Source organism: Eleginops maclovinus, chromosome 16, assembly GCF_036324505.1.
Source record: "Eleginops maclovinus isolate JMC-PN-2008 ecotype Puerto Natales chromosome 16, JC_Emac_rtc_rv5, whole genome shotgun sequence".
Classification (NCBI taxonomy): Eukaryota; Metazoa; Chordata; class Actinopteri; order Perciformes; family Eleginopidae; genus Eleginops; species Eleginops maclovinus.
The window spans coordinates 15,290,798-15,312,996 of record NC_086364.1 but is presented as its reverse complement, the minus strand read 5'-3'; the positions used below and the strand labels follow the sequence as shown (position 1 = coordinate 15,312,996).

At 39.2% G+C, this 22,199-nt stretch overlaps 2 protein-coding genes and 1 long non-coding RNA gene across 3 annotated transcripts in view; 1 reads left to right on the top strand and 2 right to left on the bottom strand.

The window, feature by feature from the left end:
• Positions 1 to 5,754, bottom strand: part of cyth3b (cytohesin 3b) — a 34,739-nt gene extending 28,985 nt beyond the window's left edge. The window contains exon 1 of the mRNA XM_063904743.1: positions 5,430 to 5,754. Coding sequence (XP_063760813.1) covers positions 5,430 to 5,448 — 19 coding nt within the window. The 5' untranslated portion in view covers positions 5,449 to 5,754. The remainder of the gene's footprint in view (positions 1 to 5,429) is intronic.
• A 6,909-nt stretch (positions 5,755 to 12,663) lies between these two features.
• On the bottom strand, positions 12,664 to 14,973 carry LOC134878164 (uncharacterized). The gene is made up of 2 exons (XR_010167654.1): positions 14,491 to 14,973; positions 12,664 to 13,570 (listed from the first exon to the last, which is right to left on the bottom strand). It is a non-coding gene; the product is annotated as an uncharacterized LOC134878164 (long non-coding RNA).
• Positions 14,974 to 16,240: 1,267 nt separating this feature from the next.
• LOC134878163 (ras-related C3 botulinum toxin substrate 1-like) lies at positions 16,241 to 21,843 on the top strand. Its single transcript, XM_063904021.1, has 6 exons — positions 16,241 to 16,608; positions 18,105 to 18,176; positions 18,650 to 18,767; positions 19,007 to 19,069; positions 19,838 to 19,997; positions 20,172 to 21,843. The coding sequence occupies exons 1-6, from the start codon at positions 16,574 to 16,576 to the stop codon at positions 20,300 to 20,302; spliced, it is 579 nt and encodes a 192-aa protein (XP_063760091.1). The 5' UTR covers positions 16,241 to 16,573; the 3' UTR covers positions 20,303 to 21,843.
• The last annotated feature ends 356 nt before the right edge of the window (positions 21,844 to 22,199 follow it).

The window sequence follows — 22,199 nt, the reverse complement described above, 5'->3', positions numbered from 1 at the left end:
TTGCCTCACGTCTGCCCTCTACGAGCCCCTAGATGGTCCTAATATGACAAAGACAGATCCAAGCCTGTGACTGTTGTGCATTAGACCTTTACTGCACAGTGCTTTGTGTTAGATGAGGAGGAAACAGGACACTTTTTTTTTTAAAGAACTCACATGTGCTTTTCTTCCTTTGCTCCAGACAAAAACTAAGTCTTGCCATAAGAGTCTGAGTCACTTATAAAAGTACTTATAACCCCTTTCCAAATCAGAGAAAACTGAGTGCAGGTCCAGCAGGATTTGCACGCACGCCTCATGTTCACTGCTTTCATTCATGCAACTATAGATCATATTTAAATCCTAAAAGTCACCTTCCATATGGGCCAGTCTGACTTAATGTCAGTTGAGTCGAATTTAAACCACTACGGGGATGTCATGAGTAATGTAATGTGCTATCTGATATTCAAGGAGGCCAAACTCAACAAGGGCCCTTTGTGTTCACTGGCCTTTTTGTCAAGGATGAAACACACACATACACACTTTAGTCTATAGAGTAAAGTCGATGCCCCATGCAGAAGCCAGAAGTCTTATAATCTCCCCATCAGCTTCTCAAAGCAGTTACTGAGCCGTAGTGAGCTGGATTGCTAATGCATGACAGTGTGTGAAAGCGCACACCAGCCAAAAAAAGAGAAAACACACACTTTTTAACAGAGGTGAGTCACACACCTCTACTGGCTAACATAACAGAGCCAACACAAACAATTACTTTTCTCGTTTTTTTCTAGTGATTTGTGTTGCATTTTAAAGGAAAGGTTAACATTTTGGTACGTTTACTCCACAGTTAGCTCAGCGTACCACAAAGAGTGTAACAGAGGAAAAAAGCTTGCTTGTCTCTGTCTGGAGGCCCCAAAATAATCCACCTATTAGCAGAACTTTATGTCGGGATATTTTCAGATATTTTCAGAAAAACAAAACCCCAACATCAACTCACAATTTAACTATTCCTTTAAGCGGTAATAAACAAATGTATCAATCAAAATGTATGTATTTTCGCAAGGCAGGTTAGCTGAGGTCAGTCCTGTGGTTGCAATTCTGAAACTCATCAGGTCAGGGAAATGGAGCGCACTCACATGTTGCAGGAAGTAGGTAGGTCATGTTTTTATTTTCCTGCGGTGGCCTATACCCATTATACAAAACCCACTTGTTCTTTGGATATGCTACAAAGCAACAATTTATCAGCAAACCTCCCTGAATTCAACAGAAGGTTTAACATTTTCAAAAAGAAGGCAGAAAAATGCACTCTGACCGATATCAAAACCTTTCTGCGGTCAGTGCCACATGATTTACCCTTAACTGTGAGTGACCAGACTTTTTTTGTGGAGGTAAGTTGCAGTCGCTCTGGTGCTCCCATCTTCCTGCGGGGCCCTCAGGTTCTTCACCTTCACACAGACTGCATACAGATCCTTGCTACCTACTGAGGCTTGAAGTAAACAATTCACTGTAGATATGTGCAGTACAGGTAAACTGAGTGACCCCTCTTAAAAAGGTTAAAATATGGACAAACAAGATTTTCTGTCTGGTACCACTAAGATAAATACCCTCCATGAAGACTTCAGAGTGCTCCTCTCTTACCCACCTGGCAGTGTGTTGGCTGTGTGGGAAAGGAAAGCAGCTGCAAATCTACCCCAAAGACAAAAACATAAATCCTGAACTTAGCAGAAGCTGCAGATATGTCCTGCGGCTGGCAGCTGAAAGTCTCTAAAATCTCAAAGCCAAGCCTGTCGCGTGCATCTCTCCTCGCCTGAGTTAGGCTATAGTGTGCCTTGACCGCACAAACCACACACTCACACACTGAAGTGCCAAGATGAAATGGCTGGTTTTTCACAGTGTGCAAATAGAGTGGTCTGCAGCCAAACTCACAAGCCGTCACAAGACGTGTTATGAACCCAGTGTCTAGTATAAATGCTATGATTTAAATGCTCTGATTCTTTACATATGGACATATGAACACTTGGGAAGTCTCTGTTGACGATGTGCACACAGCTCACAAACTAGTTAAGATTACACAGAAGCAGAGATACAGTGGTGTTCATTTGATGGACTGTCAAACTCAGTAAAGCAGAACCAGAATGTGTTACAGTAAGCTGCACTCCGTCAGACAGGCTTCACTGTAGCAAACCGTTGTGGGCTGTTGTTGGCCTATTGTCCATTCAGCGACTATGGTTGCAGAAGGCATTGTATTGTTGACTGTTGTGCCTGTCAGAGGGATTACTGTAGACGCGTTTTCTCTAAGCCTTGGGCAGTACACTGACTGTGGTTGCAGAAAAGTAACTGATATGAAACATTTGAACAACCGATACAGGAAAATCAAACAAGAGAAAGAAAAGAAACAACACTAAGGCTTTGTTCAGACTACCAGCGTAAATTTATTCTTCGGCATGACCACATTTGAAAAAGGTTTGATATTTGATTCCAATCCAATTTTGACAGATCTGTACACTCTTGCCGCTCAAATTAGATTTAAAAGTGTCTTATTGTGAAAAAAGTGTCACTAGCGAAGCAAACAATAAACTCAAAGTTGCTGTGAAAAATATGGCAATATGGCGCTGATCTCGTATCAATTCTCGCGTTTACAAGATAGCGTCACGGACGTCAACAATAACTCAACATCGGAGCTTCAAAGCTGTCTATGCCTTCTCACAATCTATTTGACATGATTTCATATTTTTGGAGTAATTACACCCTCTTTGATGAACAGAAATATTGATTTCTGGCATCACTTTTAAATCTTACCGGGAAAATCTGCATTTTGGTATAAGGCGCATGCTGAAAGTAAGAGGGCGCAGCGCCCATGTTACCCGGTTTACACTAAACCCTGCAATCCACTCAGTATGGCTGTTGGGTTATTTAAGCCTGAGTTGTTTGAGCCATGTTTGCCGCATGTGCAAAATAATGTTAGCATACTAGGTCTCTTTTTCTAACAAAAAGCCTGTGAAAATAAACAAAAAGAACGATAGAAAATACATCAAAATGTAATTCACATCAAAAGTTTGACTTGGTTGGATATATGGTTATGGGTGGCTGGACACCGCTCGATGGTCACTGAGTTAATTATGACAGAACAGAAGGGCTTTCCTTGAAAAGAAACTCCTATAACGCACTAGAGAACTGATTCACAAAGAATATTCTGTCCATCACCTCTCTCCCTCGCAGTCTCTCACTGGCCACGCTCCATATTTTTTGGGCCTTTTTCCAACATGCTCTGGCACTTCATGCCGCCCCCCTTCTCCCCTCCACACACATCTCCTGTCTCGCTCTCTCATTGCCTCTCAGACATCTCACCATCGGTGCTACTACGACTGTGTCTCACTCTTACTCTTTGCAATCACACGTTCTTTCCATCCTCACGCCTTTCTCGCGGTCTGTTCTCCATCTGACACCTCCGTATCTCACTCTGTCCACCTCACTCCCTCTCACTTGACTTGTGGCCTGGCAAAAAATGTATGTTTCTCTTTGTGAGAGATTGAACTTTCTCAACCAACCAGCCACACGGAGTACAACCATGTATGTGTATGCAGTTCTATTGCTCGTTTACTCCGCCCCCCTTAACCCAAACTCTGCTGTGGGTTAATGTGTGGGTGTTAAGTTGTTCTAATAAAAAGTAACAATTTGTGAAAAGTGTTCTCAACCATTTACCACAAAACTAACCACCAAAATAAAAATAACTGGAATTCTGCAGCCTCTCTTTCCTGCATCACTCTTTTTATTCCAGATGAGAGCGCAGACTGTGGCATAAATCACACACATATGCACACATACACACTTATGATTCTACAGCATGATCCATCCATCTATCTATCTTCACAGCAAACAGTGCCAAAGGGAGAAGGGTGAAATGTAATTTGTGTGAGTCAGTGTCAGCATGCAGCTGTGAATAGACAGTATATGCGAGTCAATGAGTGTGTGTGTGTGTGTGTGTGTGTGTGTGTGTGTGTGTGTGTGTGTGTGTGTGTGTGTGTGTGTGTGTGTGTGTGTGTGTTATATGCTCCCGGCTGTTGCCAGTTATCCCTGGTCGGCATCACAGCACCATATGTCTGTCTGTGGGACTATGCTGATGTGTGGCACCGCTGAAGGCCAGGCCAGCCGCAAAAAGCACAATGACAGCTTTATGCCCGATGCAATGCATTGCAATGCTAAATAATCACATCTGCAGCTCTGCCAGCAGTAAGCATGTGAATAACACTGACTGAGGTGAGACATCTGTAATGGTTTCTCACCTACAGGATACAATTCATGAGGCTTAGCAGAGGTTGCTGAAACAGGGGCAAGGCCAAATCCCCCTCAAATCTGATTGAACCCACTAGTCGACTTGTTGGTAGTGTCATGGTAGGACTACTGAAAATGGCCAGGGGCCCATTCTCCAGAGCCTCTGCAACATTACAGTTTATTGTTGTAAAAGCCGCGAAAGGACAACAAATCTGCACAAAATGACTACAAAGGAATGCAAAATGACCACAAAGATTCAGTCTGGGTTTCTTGCTCAGTGACCTTTTGTGATTTGTGTGTCCAGGTGACTGTTGTGTTGTCTCATCAACTGTGCTATTTGGAGTAACAAATAGCATCTTTCTATTGATAAAAGTACAGTTTAGAATATTTCAAGTTGGCTTCTTTAGTTACATTGAATAAACAAGGCAGGTAGAAATAGTTTATTTTTCATTATTGCCAAGAACCAGTTTCAGTCTCAACACATTTCCCTTTAAAAGTTTCTAAACCTGACACTTCTGAACTATGTGCTGTGGATGAGGTGTGCAGGCAGGCTCCTGTTGCAATGACGTATCTATCTGTTAAGTCATGAGTCAATAAATGAATCCGTGTCTCCCGGCTATGCTTGGTTGACAGCGAGAGGACCTGTTGGACCAGAGTGACACCCTCGACTAGCCCACAGCTAAATAAACACAAGTTAACCGGCCACAGCATCAACATCAAACTGATACAGGTATAGTGTTAATGCTGATTCATTCAAACCTCATTTTAACCTTGTTTTGTCTTATTCCTTCTACCGATAGTTGCTATCACATCTAGCACATAAGGCATGCTCGTAAAAATATCATAACACAACATGACTGAGGGAGTTCTGTCACTCATCTAAGAAAATGCTGATGTGGAAAAGAAGACTGAACGATGACATATAAGATCAATGTGATGCATTTACCTTGAATGACATATAAAAAGTGCAAGTCTAGTCTAAAATGACAAAAGAAATATAGGCCAAAGTCAGTATCAATAAAATTATCTTTACTATTATTATTATTATTATTATTATTATTATTATTATTATTATTATTATTATTATTATTATAACCAGTAGCAGGCTAAATAGGGACATGTCTCCTGACTGTTCGTACTGAAACAGCTACCATTTATTGGTCTGAATTGCATTGATGAATCATTACCTTGGTTGTCCTCTTCCATGTTTGCAGACTATAAAAGAAAGATCCTCCAAAAATCGGTCAGAGAAACTTCCGTTGTGCAGGATGGAAAACGGGGGGTTTAATATACAGCAAATCCGCGAATTAATTTACCGGACGCATTTGGGACACAGGTCGTTTTACGGGCACCGTCTTTCTTTTAGGGAATGTTGTGTCCATTTACGCCTCACAGTGGCGAGGCAGTCCCTCCGGTTCCCGTCAGTCAGTGAGCTCTGTATCTCTGTAGCAGCAGCCGCGTCTTTCTGCCCACAGTGGACGAGCGTGTTATCGTTATCCCTACAAATACGCCTTCACTCCACTAGTATCGGGAGAGTAGTTTACATGGCTGCGTCAAGTCATCAAACACACCTGGTGGCATTATCGGAAGCTCGCGTAATTACACCTTCAAAATAAAAGATTCCCTTAAGCTTTACAAAGAGTTTTCTTTTATTTTGGAACTAAAACTAGGAAGTGTTTCATGTGAATCAATATTAATTGTTAATCACATCCCAGCGCCGCTACACAGCCAGTGCTGCGCGTCATCAGCCATCACCTATCATTGATCACGTGACTCCAAGCGATAGTGACAATATACCGAACAAAATACATCTCTTAGGTTTGTATTGATTGTACGAAATGGTTTGATTGTGCTATGGCGTTGGGCTATGTCAGCCACAGAATAATTGAAGGCAATCACTGGAAAAGATTGAAAGAATGTTTATATTTATTGGGGGCGAATATTATACTATAAGTGGTGGAATAATTAAGATTAGAAATACCAAAAATATTTAATTACTTAAGAATTAGGGTAAGAAATTAGGTAAAAATACAGTATGATCCGCAAAATGTACACTAAAGTTAGAGTACTCATTTTCCAAACAGTCCTTTCAGAGGGTTACATTATCAATAATACATTATGTTATTGAATCTTATTACTTTAATCATAGATACTGTATACACCACTGGTTAGTGTAATAGTAAATCACTGCATCATATTGCATAAGCCTCTTATATAGGTTGTTAAAATGTAGTCTGAGCGATACTTGAGTAAATGCAACTGTAAATAATTTTTTGCTTTTACCACTGCATACTATTATTTTCCTAATTTCATTATTGTGTAAGTTTTGGGTGACTTTGCATACTTTCTTTATAACCACATGGCACATTGTGTGTCAGTAAAAGGTATAGGATTCAAAAATGTTTTAATATCATCATTTTATCATCCTTTTCAACACATAATTGCCAGTCTGTTAGGTACAGTTAAACTAAAACTAACCATTATGTTCTACAGATGAAATTATTTACTGCAGGACTTTTGTACGTATATGGTACACTAGGATCTAACCTTGACCTGTAATCCAAAAAACAGAAGACCGTAAGGCTGACATATCTGCAGTTATTGTTTCATACGTCTGAAAGTTTCATTGATGCAAAACACTTTAGAGAGCATTAGCCAGACCACTAACCAAGCAGTGTGGCCGTTAAACATAACTGCCTGCCTGGCTCTACCATACATCCAAAAATGGTTAAGCAAAAATGAGTTGAAAGAAGTACACCGCTGCTCAGAATGCAAGGAAATGAAATCAATACTCTACTAAAAAAGCTAGCAATCTGACACAGACTTCAGATCGGACTATGAGAGCTTGTGGAAAAGACTTACATAAGCAAAAAGAGGCATCAGGTTGACACACACACACACACACACACACACACACACACACACACTGAGAGACACACACACACACACACACACACACACACACACACACACACACACACACACACTGAGACACACAGAAAAAGAGAGAAAAAGCTTGTTTTTACACACGTGGTTTCAATTATAGCATTCCTGCCTTCACAGAGAAGGAGGGGGTCTCACTTCCTGTGTGCATTACTCCAATGGTCAAGCATGAACAGATGTTTTAACGTATTCATTCATTTGTTTATTCATAAGTGTCTCTTTTGGAGAAATGTTTCATTCTCAGTCCTCTGTCCTAAACAAAGTGACACTCTCCAGACATAACACAAACAGTTCTCCTGGTTTCTCAGGGTTGTGAGGTCAAAGCTATGACTTAAATAATGCATTTGTTCTGATAAAGTAGAAAAAGAAGAAACTACTTTTACCTCCTTTTAACATTTATCCCAACATTCTGGTAACTGACACTCTAAGCATTTGTGAAACTGCACGCCAGCACTTGTTATATGAATGTGTCCCTTTCACAGGCTGATATACTGATAGCTGCACATTAAGTTTGCTTCACCATCTTCTGAAAAGGTAATGGTATTAGGAACTGAACAGAATCTGAGAGGCTGAAGTGAGTCATTTTCTAAAAAATTCACGTCATTACACAATCCAGTAAACCCCCTCGATCCGGCACGATCCAGTCTGGTGCAGTCTGGTGCCGGATGACAAGAGAAAGAAAAACTGGAAACCTACACACAGAGACCCTGAAAAAACACCTGCATAAACGCGTTGCTCACACTGCCCTAAGGTGAGGGGTTGGTGAATATATCAGATATTTGGGTAAATGCATCCAGACAGAGTTTCAGACAATACTGTGCACCAATTAGCAGAGTGGAAAATACAAAAGAAAACAGGAAAAAGGGAGTGTTAAGCAAGGGAAAAAAGAAACCACCCCTGTTTGGGCCCAGCAAGCTTCTTCTTCACTTTATGAGGATTTACACACCAGGAGAATTGATGCAAAGTAGTCATCACACAGATCAAGCCCTGATTTGAATGTTTTCTCTGCTACAAGTGTAAAATAGGTCATATGCATAATGTCAGTGATAGCTTTGGGAATATGGTTAGACAAATACGATGTTACTGTCCGTTTATGCCAGCGCTTGACCCGGTTGATTAGAGCATCCTCAATGAAGAGTTCCATTAAAAGCAATTACATTCCTGAGTCTGTCTCTCTGGCACAAAAACACACTCAGTGCGCTCTACTCCACATAAATGTCATGCTAATGTGTTTATGAGTCATGAGAGAAACCTCTCGGTGTGGCCCAGTTATCCTTGTGATGAATTTAAAGCTTTAAAATCAACAAGATATCACTTTGGTTAATTCATTCTAGATGGTGATCACTAACTCTTGAAGGGACAAAACCAAAATAAGTCCTCCTGGAGTAAAGTCTGCAGCTTGAAGTGAACATGTGGGGGTCTATTTAGTACACTGTGTGTCCCGTGCCACTCAGGGTGCATGAATCCCCTCAGGGAGATGCACGTCTGGCACATTAGGAACGACCATCATGGGAAACGTCTGCGGTACTCCTGACTGACTTCACATGACCTGATTGAGCAGTCATACTACTTCATATGCTCCAGTCACCATGGCAATGCCCGGAGGGTGATCACCTCCTCCATTTAAAACTGCCCAACCCATAATTATACGCACACAGACACATGAGCAACCGCCTTTTTCTCAACGTCCAACTCCCCAAAATCACTGCCTTCATAATGTAATCAAGTGGAAATCATTCCAAAGCATAAACCCGCCTGGAGGTATTTGAACAATGCAAATATACTGTAAAAGGCATCAGCGATGAGCACTCAGTATTTAAAGACAAAGAGAAAATGTATGGCTCAAAACTATATATGCTTGCTGAGGTTATTAAGTCGAAGCACCAAAGAGATGAGGCAGGGAATTTAACCACAGACATATTTGGATTAAAAACACTGAGCACCTTTTTGTGGGGGATTTTATTGGATGTTTTGCTGATTCAGGGGTGAATTTGGGAGTTTTTGTCCATCTTCCTCTTTGTGTTTACCTCCCAAATCATGGCCTAGACTGTCGTAAACAAGGAAGGGATGGACAGGGGTTTCACACCTCCTTCCTGGGGTAAAAGGTGAAAGAGTTAATCTTTGGCGTGTGTGACAGAAGGTCACAGGATGCAGAGTGCAGCAGGATTTCCTCCTTCCTTCACTCTGGTTTTATATCCAGTTCTGCATCGCGACTGCCATCTGATCGAAGGGCAAAGTTGAGTTCATTTTCTGCACCCAAGGACACATATGAGTAGAGTCTTTATTTGGACTCTGTCTGCCGGGCACAAAGGCAGCAGTGTGTGCCCCTGAGAACTTGTAGGTGAAGCTGTGTGTGCGTGCGTGTGTGTGTGTGTGTGTGTGTGTGTGTGTGTGTGTGTGTGTGTGTGTGTGTGTGTGTGTGTGTGTGTGTGTGTGTGTGTGTGTGTGTCCACATTTAAAATACAATCCTCCAAGACCTGCTGTGGTTACATAACAAGCTGCAAAGGTTATTCCTCGTACAAGTTTCACTACTGAGCTTTATAAAAGGGTTTACATCCCTACACTCCAAAGTGAGGAAAGGAAGCACAAATTAAACCCCAGCTCTTCAGGAACACAAGAAGTATTTTTATTTGTCATCGATACAGAAATCAGGATACAGTCTAAGAGAACAGAGGATTGCAACATGCTGACTTAAACACTAACATGGGATAAAAGCAGTATCTGCTATTAAGATGTTAAGTCAAACGCAGCCGGCAGTCGGAAAATGCTAATGTTACATCCTATGTGGTTTATTGATGCTGCAGGAATGAAAACGAGGTCAAGGGTAATATTTGCAAATCAAACAATTATTTTGACATACTTTTTGATTATATGCACAATATAAAACTGAACTTGTCCAACAAATGAATATAGGATTGCAAATTGAAAATTGACAAGATGAAAATATCAAACTAACACCTCCATATTTGAATGCTCTTTTATTTGTATTGCCTAGTTTAATCCCACAATATGATTAAAGCACAAATCCCCCCCCCCCATTCAATGCCTCCTTTGCCTCCTCCTCCTCTCCTTTACTCCTCCCCCACCCACTCTCACTCCTTTGATTCAGTTTAGAGGTCAGCATGGAGCTCATCTCAGCACCTGATCTCATCCTGTTTAACACTTGGCATATGCCTCTTGTCCTCCGGTCAACAGCATTCAAACTGAAGGTGTAACTCAGGTCTGTTTAATTAAAACACACAGAGGATGTTACCCACAGAAATGCCAGAGCCTCAAACTGAGGGTGAAAGGGATCAGCATAAATCACAGTGTAAAAGACTAAAAGCATCCGGATTAAGGTTTGATTACATTTAACATCTGTAATCCATTCACTATGCATGGATGTGGTGTATTAATGGGTGCAAATTAAAAACGTTCATGAAACTCTTAAGTTAATAGAAATTCTGTTTATTAACAAAGGAGGAAATGTGAAATGCTAACAGTCACTTTAGAAAAATGCGGAGTTCAATACACTGTTGCCGGTAACGTTGGAATAATTTTGTTTTCGGATACATTCCTCTTTTTATTCCTGTTTGATTTTCAATTAACTGTGAAAATAAATAAACAATAAAAACCATGCATTACTTCCTGTTTGTGTTCAAAGCAGAGCATTGATGGCAGACAAACAATTTTTGTACCCCAGTCGTGATCTACATGAAGCGTGGAGAATGTCATTGTGGCTGTGGTTAAGCTTTATAGGTACAATAGAAAAAGAAACAATGTTTTTATTAATAAAATGGAAACCCAGAAACTAAGGGATACACTTTATGTTCTCAAAGTAATCGTTTGTTTTAATGGAATCGTTTGACATTTTGAGAAATATGCTTATTTGCATTCTTGTTAATAAAGCTTTATTTATATAGCACTTTTCATACAGCACTTGCATCTTAAAATGCTTTACAAAATGGCACACATTTAAGTTTATTTAGAGTTAAATGAGAAGGAGAAGGTAAGGGTATTTTTCTTCTCACTTGGCAAGATAAGTGGATAGGGATATCTTCTAAAAAAAAAGGTCAAACTAGTCTTTTAAGGCAGAAAAGGATGATAACAAAATGAATGCATTTACTAGAAGTTTACAATCGTTTATGGAATGTATATGTAGAAGTCCCTCTGCAAAACTGGTTCTAAAATACAAAATCTCACCAAGTCTCAAGACCCCACAAAAATAAATTGTTTAAGGTTTATGAATAATGTGTATGGAATTAAATATACTGCATTGCAGCTTTGATTGAATCCCTGCTGCCATTTCCATTTGCAGTATTATCACTCTTTCACACTCACTCAAATAAAACACATGTGAGCTGCTGCAGATGCCAAAGGCTAAAACTCTCTAATCTTTATTCCACAACCCCTTTTTTCTGACGGTACAAATGGTGCTTGGCAAAAACAGAGTAAAGATAACCCGACTTATCCTCCATCTATAGATCCCACCCCCCACCCCCACCCCTCCTCTCTCTCTCTACTCTATGATAACCCTATTAAAATATTTTCCTCTGGCAAATCCCTGAGAAATAAATCCTCTTTTTTTTCCAGAGGAAGGGGGTTGGGGGTAGGTTTGTCTGTCACATGGAGGAATACAGTTGCCTTGGAAACGCCTGATGGTTTTACTCTGCAGCCTGGCATCAGAGCGACTGGCTAGGAGAAGTTTGCTGCCCAGCGAGGGTGTCAGCAGTTTGAAAAAATCTACTTAAAACAAGTGCACCTTCAAGAAAGATGCCAAATGGGTCTGCTGGCTAAGATTCAAGTGTTCATTCTTTCTCCAAAGATGGATCACAGAGGGTCTTTTAATTGATGTAGATCAAAGAGAGAAGAAGCAAATACTCAGGAGAGTTCTCCTTTCCTTTCCAGCAGAAGAGTTGTGGCTGACATTTATTTAGTGAAAGTGTGTTTGAGTAAAACCAATCGACAGATAAAGATCTTGTTATACAACATCTTTAGTGTCTTTATAATTACTCGTGTATCAGCCAGGGCATCCTCTTTAAAGATGGTAAAGCTTTGGTATAACGCACAAGGAGGGGGATCCAGTACTGTGGCAGGCTGCCTCCCCCGTGTGGACAGAGCTGGTGCTGCAACAGCTCATGCTCGAGTTGGATATTTTTTGTGAAACGTCATAGTTGTATATACGTATATATTTCCCCTTTTGTAACATTGAAATTAAAATTCTATATTGTATTATGTAACGGGATAAATGTAAATGAAGGAGGTGAGGGTGTCATATTTAGCTATTTATGTTGTCTAAAGTCATGTATTATTAACAGGACAGAATGTATACATGTTTTTGTTTCTAAAAGGGGAGCACTTTAGTATATACTAGACAGCTAAGAAACTCTAATACAACATTTAAAAGAAATCGAAATATTTGTAAAAGTCTTGGGATTGACTAGCTGTCTTTTAAAAAGGCAAGAAAAAGAAGGAAAAAAAACTGAAAAGTCTGATAAATGTGATTTCATTAATTTATTACTTTCCAAATGCAATCATCCTTAGCTTCAATACTGTGAATTCCAACCACATTTTCCACATAAAAACAAAAGCAGCAAAACAATGTTTAATTTAAAGGGTAACATTTTCACCACACCACCTTTCCACTGCCACTGATAAGCAGAAATAACAATGAGTGAGACGACATGTGTGTGCAAACAGAAAGGACCATGCAGTGATTCCCTTTGAGACTGCACTTTATAACAGACTGTGCGTTTCCAGTAGAGGCAGCTGTACTGTTCTCCTACAACCAAGATGTACCGCTGATACAGCTAACCCCAAACAAAGTGTCCCGAGCCACAGCATGCTTGTTTGTGTCATGCGGTGCAGATATTTACTTTTTAAATTAATGTGAGATGTTGACACTGAGCAGTTGTTATATGTCAGACAATGAAGAATAGCTTTAAAGTACCACAGTAACACTCATTCATTTTAAATTCCAGGCAAAAGTCCTTGATATCCAGAGAGAAAAGGAAGTTTCAAAAATTCACAGGTCATCTGACATTATCTCCTTAGACTGGCAGGCGGTTCCTGGTGGTCAGGTGAGCGAGTTAAAAGGGCTAACGTGAGGCATTGTTTCCCCCTCCACCCTCACACATCATCATTCACCCCGGCTCATTTTTGCAGACTTCCCTGCTGTCCTTCTTCTGCAAAGGCACTGGGCTTGTGTGGCGAGGGCTGACCGCGACGACCAGTGGTGTGTGTCACTTTGATGCATCGTCACAGAGAATTTAGTACCCACTTCCTTCAAATTGCTGTCTAGTGCCCAACAGCTTCTTTTAAAAGGGCTGCAGCATGGCATTGGCCACAATTGATCGATTTCATTCCAAATATCGGCATTGAAGAGTCAGTGAATTTCAATGTGGACCTGTAAAGAGATGAGGAGAATGTAAGTCAACAATAAAATGAATGGAAAACACACTCAACTATTTAGATGTGTATGTTAACACACTTTTGAAACCAACTTTAAAATCAGCATCACAAGCTTAGCTGCCAGTTTATTAGGTATGGATTAATTTGGAAGGCACTAAAAGCCATTGAAATTTCAGTTGGGTTGTAGCCTAAACAATAGATTACAATATCATTGTAAGTGTAAATATTGACAGGAATTCAAGTTTCAGTACCCATTTAAAGAGTTAAGAAAATGTTAGTTAAATATAAAACTTAAAATTGAGTGTAATTTAATTGTATGAGTTTTTGTAATATTAGAATATTTGATAAGTATTCATGTGAATCCTAGTTGTAGTGTCTGAAATGTGATAGTTTTTCTACCTTAGTTTTTTATTATATAATAATAAATAGACACTTGATGGAGAGTACAGTATATATAATATCAGCATGGTTCCAGATTTGTCAGAATTGTTGTAATTAGGTCTAGAGATTAAGTCTAACCTCATTCGTTTGAGAAGGGTGGACAAAATATTGGAAACACCTTACTATAGCTCAACCACACTATATAACCACACACTGCAGCCCCTGCAGATCAATTTGACCACACAGTTTAATCAACGCCTATTTACAACATTGTCAACCAAAACAAAGAAAACTGAACATTGTGATCTTTATGAAGGGAGGATGTTTTGCAGAACTGTTGTACAATGAGCGACTACATTAATTGTAGCCATGTATACCTAGAAATGGGAGCTGATTTTGAAAGGAGTTCAAATGAATCGACCGTCTATCTGAAAGGACAAATCTAAACAACAAAAGAAAAAACGACAGCAAATATACGTATTGTCATGACTTCAGACACTTTAACTGAAGAGCGGTGTGTGTTTGCATAATTACCTGTAATCTGACATTAAACATCATCGAAGCGACCAGGTAGATATAAGGGAATCTGATTCGCAGTCGCCATGCGAGATCAAAAAATATCAACAAAGTCCTCGTCAAGCCTTTAGAAAACACTCCGTAAGTCCGACCAGCGGAGCCCGAAAACCGGAGCACTAAATAAGACAGACCCGCCATACAGGCGAAGACAGCCCGTGCGGTTAGTTACTAAGGTTACTGTGTCAGTTAGTGAGGCCAACCGACGAGTAAAGTGCTGACTGATGAGTGACAGTTCATGATTTTATCCCTTGCAGGCACCGAGCTCCATTTTTATTTGTGTTGGCAGAGCTACTCCACCCCAGCAACGTCTCTGCCGACCATTACTGTTACCGTCGACGGGAGGACTCATATCGATGTGACACACGGAAGATGAAAGTGTGATTTTTACCTTATGCCCTGATTTAGGACTCTCAGGCTGATGGTTAATAGCTTGTTTAGTTTGTTTGAATTACTAGAATAGTAACTTTATAAAACACATATTTGAACAAACAAGTAGTTTTAATAGATAATTAAAAATAAAAACATTCTCAGATGTCAGAGGAGAAATATTGAATTCTGGTGCCATATTCAAATGTTTTTTGGTGTTAGTTTCCATTGTCAATTGCTTCTAAAGAATATGGAATTTCCTAAATAATAAAAAAAGAAACATAATTTCCTTTACGACAAAGCCATCCGTTTTAGGAATACTATTCTATCAATGATCAATGCAGCCTTCCACTCAATTCAAAGACGTGGTTATCATTAAATATCATCTTTATTTTTAATTGATCCTTAAGTTCAATATCATTTTATAATTTTACTGGACAATAGCCTTCTGGTTCCCGTGCCTCTCAGACTTAAATATTTACTATGCGCAACTTATGCATGAATAAATCCTGCCTGGCATCACTTATGTGAGTGATTTATTTATGGCATAGAAACATATCTGTGACTCATTACCTTGTTTATTACATTGTACCATACTTTTATTGCAATGAAATCATGGATCAGTAAAATCATAAGTTATTTAATATATTTACATATATATACATATGTGTAAATATATTGGATATCTTTTGATAAACACACTTAAAAACAAGCCATAACAATAGCATTACTTTGTCTCCATCAATGTACACACATTTTTATATGTATGAACACGAATATTAAAATCTACATATATAGATATTAGAATCGGAATCAAAAACAGGTTTATTGCCAAGTAGGTTAACACATACGAGGAATATGTCTTGGTGTTATGGCGCATACATATAAATACATAAAAATCAAAATAATAATTGGAACTGTGATCAAAAAAACTACTAATAATTAATCCAGATCTACTTACATCCACATATATCAATTAACTAGAAGAGAGGTTAATGTGTTAAATAAAATATGAACTTTCTATAATATTTCTTCGGGAATGTGCCCATGATGTATGTTCCTGAAACACCTGAAAGGCAGAGTTCAGGGCAGACGTCCAAAGAGAAAAGGACGTAATTTCCGCAATCGGTATCACACTCTGAATGTTCCGTCTTATTTGTTATTTTTTCTTTTATCTCATTAAGTGTCCATGTTAAAAATGTTATTAAACGGGCTTACCTCCCGAACATTTTCGTCTGATTTCATTAAATTCCCTGACTTTTTACGATGCAGTTGGTTACCAGGTGATTGTTTCGAAGGCGTTTCCCATCATTAAAGTTTCGGTGGGCGTATCATCCCAGCACTTCACCGGATGCACCATCTGGTGATGGCGAGCTTCATTTTTTTCTCTCAGGGGTGGTGGCCGCTGTTTTGCTTCATAGCTTCCAGATCAGACCACGAAAGCATGGGAATGTTGCGAGGGGATTTCTGAGTGAACTTGTGTCAAAGTGCTAGATAAGTTACTCTAACTTCTCCGCAAGCTCTTCCACACATCAGGAGCTCCGCTGTACCACCGAAGGCCGTTAGCGAAGCGCTGTTTGGACGTTTCTCAAACGAGCAATCCCGGACAAAGGAAAGAGACTTGTGAGCTAACGTTAGCTGCGTGCTAACTTAGCATTCCTCTAGCTGCGGCGCAATGCAGGCCATAAAGTGTGTCGTTGTCGGAGACGGGTAAGTTATAACGTAATCGAGCTGAGTTGTTGTTTGTGCCTTCTAACTTATATTTAACTTAAATAGCAAAGTGTAACGTTTGCTTAAAATGCTGTCAGCACACTAGCTAGCGTTAAAGCTTTTTGCTTCAGTTTTCCCAAACGGTAAAGTTAGCTAACAAGCTTTAACTTTAACTACCGGTTTATGCTCCAATGGCAGTAACGTTTTATCTTTTTTATTGATTTAACGGAGTTACTCACATTTAATATATATGTAGTTATGTTGATATGACAAACAAAGACTTTAAAAAAAACTAGTATGCAAGTGACTGGCTAATCCTAAGATTTAAGTTATTAAATTGCAGTGTTTCCTCCCTGCCGGGTGAGTCAGACATCACAAGGCATATCAATTGAGAAATGTTAAAGAGTTAAGCACCATGTTTGTGTGTTAGAACTGTGATGCACTATGAGGTTAAACATGAGGCGTATTTCCAACTTCCTAAAACTCAACACACTTATTAAAAACAATACATAACTTTTTATGGTTTGACTGCAACAGCTACATGTTGGTCAATGATTACAGAATGGGCTGTAACTGAAAATCAGATGGGTAACATCATGTGGGAGGTAAACATACTCATAACTGCTGTTTCAGGGTGTGGTGAATACCACAGCAGCAGAGTCATTTGTGGGCCTATGACTGAGTTTGATTTTATTATTTTGACCAAGAGGAAGCATGCAGTAGTGTCCAGACCAAAGGGTACATGTTTTCAGTTTCATTTAGGCAAATACACTGTATTTAGTGTTCTTCTATGCAAAGCTTGAAAACAAATGTGTTGATACACATTGACACACAATCAAATAAAAAAAGTCAACTTTATTGTCAATCTTCTGTGACATACAGACGGGGAGATCAAAATGCTGTTTCTCACAATCCTGAGGAATAAAAAGTTAAAATAACTACATAAGCAAACATAGACACATGTATACAAATGAAAATATAAAATCACAACAGTCAATATATACTCAAATAATACATAGCATTCTAAGCATGTTCTCCAAAAGTGTGGGAACAGTTTATGTTTTTGACTGGGAAAAGCTCACAAAACTACAGAAAGTAAAAGTATTAATATAAGCAGGAGTGCACTTGTAAAAGTTATAGCTTCTTAAATTTGTTTTTATGATAATAAACTAAATATTATAGAAAATATGTAAAACATGGACGTATGCTTCCATTGTAAATAACAGAAGGCTAAATGAAAATGTCATGTATTGTCAATGAGTATATAGACTTGAAAACTAAATCTATGGGTTTTTGGATCATAGGTTGGAAAAATACAAAATCTGTATATAATTAACCGCAATCTAATCATGATAGTTGTTGTCTGCAACACAACTGTTCTGCAGCTGTACTAAATAGGGAGCCATTTCAATTCATACCCAGAGTTTCTTTATGCATGCCTTTTTTTGTAAATCATAAACCAAAGTTAATCCCTTTTCTCCTCTTCTGCCCTCCAGAGCTGTGGGTAAGACCTGCTTGCTCATCAGCTATACCACCAATGCCTTTCCAGGAGAGTACATCCCCACAGTGTGAGTATCTTAAACTGTATACCTTATTTATTATGTAAGACTAGAAGTTGGCACTCTGAGATTCCCTTGGAATGAAGAGTGCATTACAAATTAAATATATTATTATTATTATTATTTAAGTTGTTCATAATGCTGTGGACTGTAGATAGTGTATAAAAAATGACTCAGGGAAAAAGAGGTTGCGGGAAGACATCTGATTGTAGACCGGCTGCGCACACAGCGTTCTGCATCACTGTCAGTCAGTATTGCATATACTGGCTCAGCAGGAAGTTGATAAACAAGGCTATAGCATCAGCAGAGTAAAAATAAAAAGTGATGAGTCATTTTTTCAGGGAGAGCAGCAGGCCACAACAGATAATTAGGAGCCTGTTTTGTTTTTATATCCTGTCACAGTTTGTCTGTATTAATGTGGTTTAGGTTTATATAAATCCTGAGGAGGGTAACTCATTCTCTGACATCATTACTTCTGTCAGGTTCGACAACTACTCTGCCAATGTTATGGTAGATGGGAAGCCGGTGAACCTGGGCCTGTGGGATACAGCAGGACAAGAAGATTACGACAGACTCCGCCCACTTTCCTACCCACAGACGGTAAAACAAAACAAGCAGACAATGCTGTATTATGTCACTTATTGTGCCTTCTTTCATGTGTACTGTTTGCATTTGAAGTTTGGTTTTAAATAGTAGGCCCTGTTACATAATCTATTTGGGAAGCTTGTGAACTTTGAATGAGTAAGGAAGTTAGAGGGAAGGAAAATACCCATACCTTTAAGTGACCTGAACGCAACAGGGTTTGGCTTTGATTTGGGTTCTTTTCTTTTTCCCAACAGGACGTGTTTCTCATCTGCTTTTCGCTTGTGAGTCCTGCCTCATTCGAAAACGTCCGTGCCAAGGTGAGTCCATGCAGTGCCCCTGTAATAAAAAGTGAAGGCTGTAAAGTCTTTTCAGTGGATCAGTTTTTATGACACGGCATGATGAGGCCCATCAAGGTTGACTTTGATTGGCTTTCATTTTCTTTTCATGAATGACTCATGGATTTGTAAAGATTATTTCTGACCCATGTGTTTCCTCCTGTCTCATTCTTTAAACTTTTGAACAAAAGCAATAAGTTAATAACAAATTGTTTCATAAAAGCACACACTGACATGTTACTTATTAGTTAGATTGATTGGCTATTCAATATAATTATTAACAGATCTAAGAAACCATTGTGGCTGAGTGGTTAGAGCTAAAGCGAGATAAACGTAGGACAACATTACAGTTTCAAATATACACCAGACATTTTTAAGGACATTTGTTGACCACCCTGAGAGCCCTATCTCTGATCTTTAATTGTTGGGTGCCTGTGTAAGCCTCTAGTTGAATTTTGCCTTGGGGCCAATGATTTCTACCTGCTGCTGCTTTGGCTCCACACTAATTCATAACAAAAGTTGCCTTCCTGGGTTGTTAAAGCATGTTAGTCCATCACTGCACCTAAAGGTCAACAACCTTATGTATATGAAATCCTACTACACTCGGCATTAAGTGCAATTTCTTCCAATTAGCTCCAAATCAATCATAAATACAACATTTCCGTCCGACGAAGCTGTCCCGCTCTGGACACTTTTCTCTAATCTTTTATTTTTAGTCCCCTAACCTCTCAATGTTGTGTCTCTGTGCAGTGGTACCCCGAGGTGAGACACCATTGTCCCAACACTCCCATCATCCTGGTGGGGACCAAGCTGGATCTGAGAGATGATAAGGACACTATAGAGAAGCTCAAGGAGAAGAAACTCGCTCCAATTACATATCCCCAAGGACTGGCGATGGCCAAAGAGATCGGTAACAACACCTTTAAGCTTTACTGTAGGGCAGCCCTCTCTTGCTCGATTACTCTGCTTTGTCTAATTGGTAGTTGTAGTCTGCCTCTTAAAATTTCAAAGGCAGCGTTGGTTTTCTTTAACAATTTTTTTGTTATATCTATAGAAACAACATTTTTGTGTGTGCTTTTCCCAGGTTCTGTCAAGTACCTGGAGTGCTCAGCCCTGACTCAGCGTGGCCTTAAAACTGTGTTCGACGAGGCCATCCGGGCAGTCCTATGCCCTCCCCCCGTCAAGAAGAAGGGCAGGAAGTGCTCTCTCCTCTAAGACTTCCTCCACTGGAACGGTTACAGGGGAACATGGCCGCTAGTGGTGAGGGCTGGCAAAAGACACAGGAGAAACACACCAGTATACACATACAAACTATGTACTTCAAATTCTTTCCTTCCATAAGTGTAGCTACAGCAGTTCTACCAACCGTTTCCATGACAAAGTTAAGGAGAAGGGGTTAGACCATTATAGACCCTAGCTTTTTCCCAATCACACATACTGTATAGACGACACTATGACATTTCTCGAGGCCTTCTAAAATGGATTGGATGTTTTGTAAAATAAGAAAAAGGACCGTGGAATGTTTTCAATTTGTTCTTCCACTTGTTGTCCACATTTTTTTGTTTACAGTCTTGGTGGTTTGTTTTGAGTGGAAGAAATATTGCCAAAAACACTCTGTTGACGTGCTGTATCTTAACAGAAAAGCAAACCTTTGTCCTTTTTGTCTCAAACATGTTAAACCTTCATAATACAGCAGGCAGATTCCTGTTGCTCTTGGTTGAGCTCTATTGTCAACGGCCGTTTATTCATTTTCACTTTACGAGGACGGTCACACGTCATCGCACTGTCAACAAGGAACTTGAAGTAACCATCTGTGAGGTTTTTTTTTTTTGCTTCAAACTAATGTCTTTGCACCATAAACCTCCGTACAAGTTAGCTAGTTTTCAGTCCTAGCACATGATTCAGGATTATTCATTTGTGTGAATTGAATGACGTACTATAAATTCAAACTGGGAACAAATCTTCGGACACCAACTGTGCTATTACACCCTGACAAATTGAAATGCTCCAGTATTTTATGCGTTTGGCTCCAATTGGACCGTTCAAGTTTATGGTATTTTTCCTTTTTCCTTTTTTGCAATAATCCCTAGAAGTGTCTTTCAACCGTGTCGCTGCCCAGGAGTGCTGGGCTGAAACTTTATTAGATGTTGGATTAGAACTGTTTTGGTGGCGGGGAACAAGAGCACCTTTTAATGCTCTGTGGGCATTTATCGAAAACCCTTTGTGCAGCATATTTGATTCTTAACAGCATCACTACTGGCTAAGCAATGTCACTAAAAGAGCATTAATGCCTGCTAATAACAGTAATAATGCTACTGTCAGTTATGGGGTAGTAAACCGTGTACTCATCTTTTTGTTATAATCATGTGATTTGACTGTTTTGTATCTTCACAAAAGCTACACTTCACTCACTGTATTGTTAAACTAACACTATGAATATCCTTTTGTTTATTACCTCTACAGTTAACGCTACCTTAATCTCCCTACAAGCCTAGCTTTTTGTAATTAATGCAGATAGCTTGTATGTGCAACATATACTGAAATAAAAAGATTAGAATTGCAACAGTTATATTTTTTGCCTATTTACAAAATGTATTTGAACTACTAGATCAGGGGTTAAGTACATGTTGCTCATCTGTATTGTATTCAGACATCAAGCTGTGGTATAATTCAAGCCAATGTTGTGACTCTTTAGTTTTATGGATAAAAGCTATTGTCACTTTTTGAAAAAGCCAATAAAATTCAAGTAAAACCGACTCTATTCTGCCTCTTTGTTGGACAGTGCAACCACAGATTTTACTTTAATGGGACACTTGTCATTCAGGCAAGAAATAGAAAACGCTATCGACTTACACACTGAGTAGTATAGCAAATTCCTTTGCTTGGACTACTCTGGGAAATGAAGCTTACACATTATAATTATATTCATCTACAGAAATTGTTCTCGTGACTTTTTCCTAGTTTTTCTGTTATGTTATTAAAAAATGCCTTATAAAAGCTTGTTTCTTGTCATTCTGTCATATCTGTTACAATAGTGAACACTTGTCACATTTAATGGAATGTTATCTAGAAAGACTTTTAAGATCATTTTCCACCAATTTAACCATGAATT

Coding starts and splice junctions, on each gene's coding strand:
- LOC134878163 (XM_063904021.1), top strand. CDS start 16,574: ATGCAGGCCATAAAGTGTGTCGTTGTCGGAGACGG. Junction 16,609..18,104: donor TGTGTCGTTGTCGGAGACGG/GTAAGTTATAAC, acceptor TCTGCCCTCCAG/AGCTGTGGGTAAGACCTGCT. Junction 18,177..18,649: donor GGAGAGTACATCCCCACAGT/GTGAGTATCTTA, acceptor TACTTCTGTCAG/GTTCGACAACTACTCTGCCA.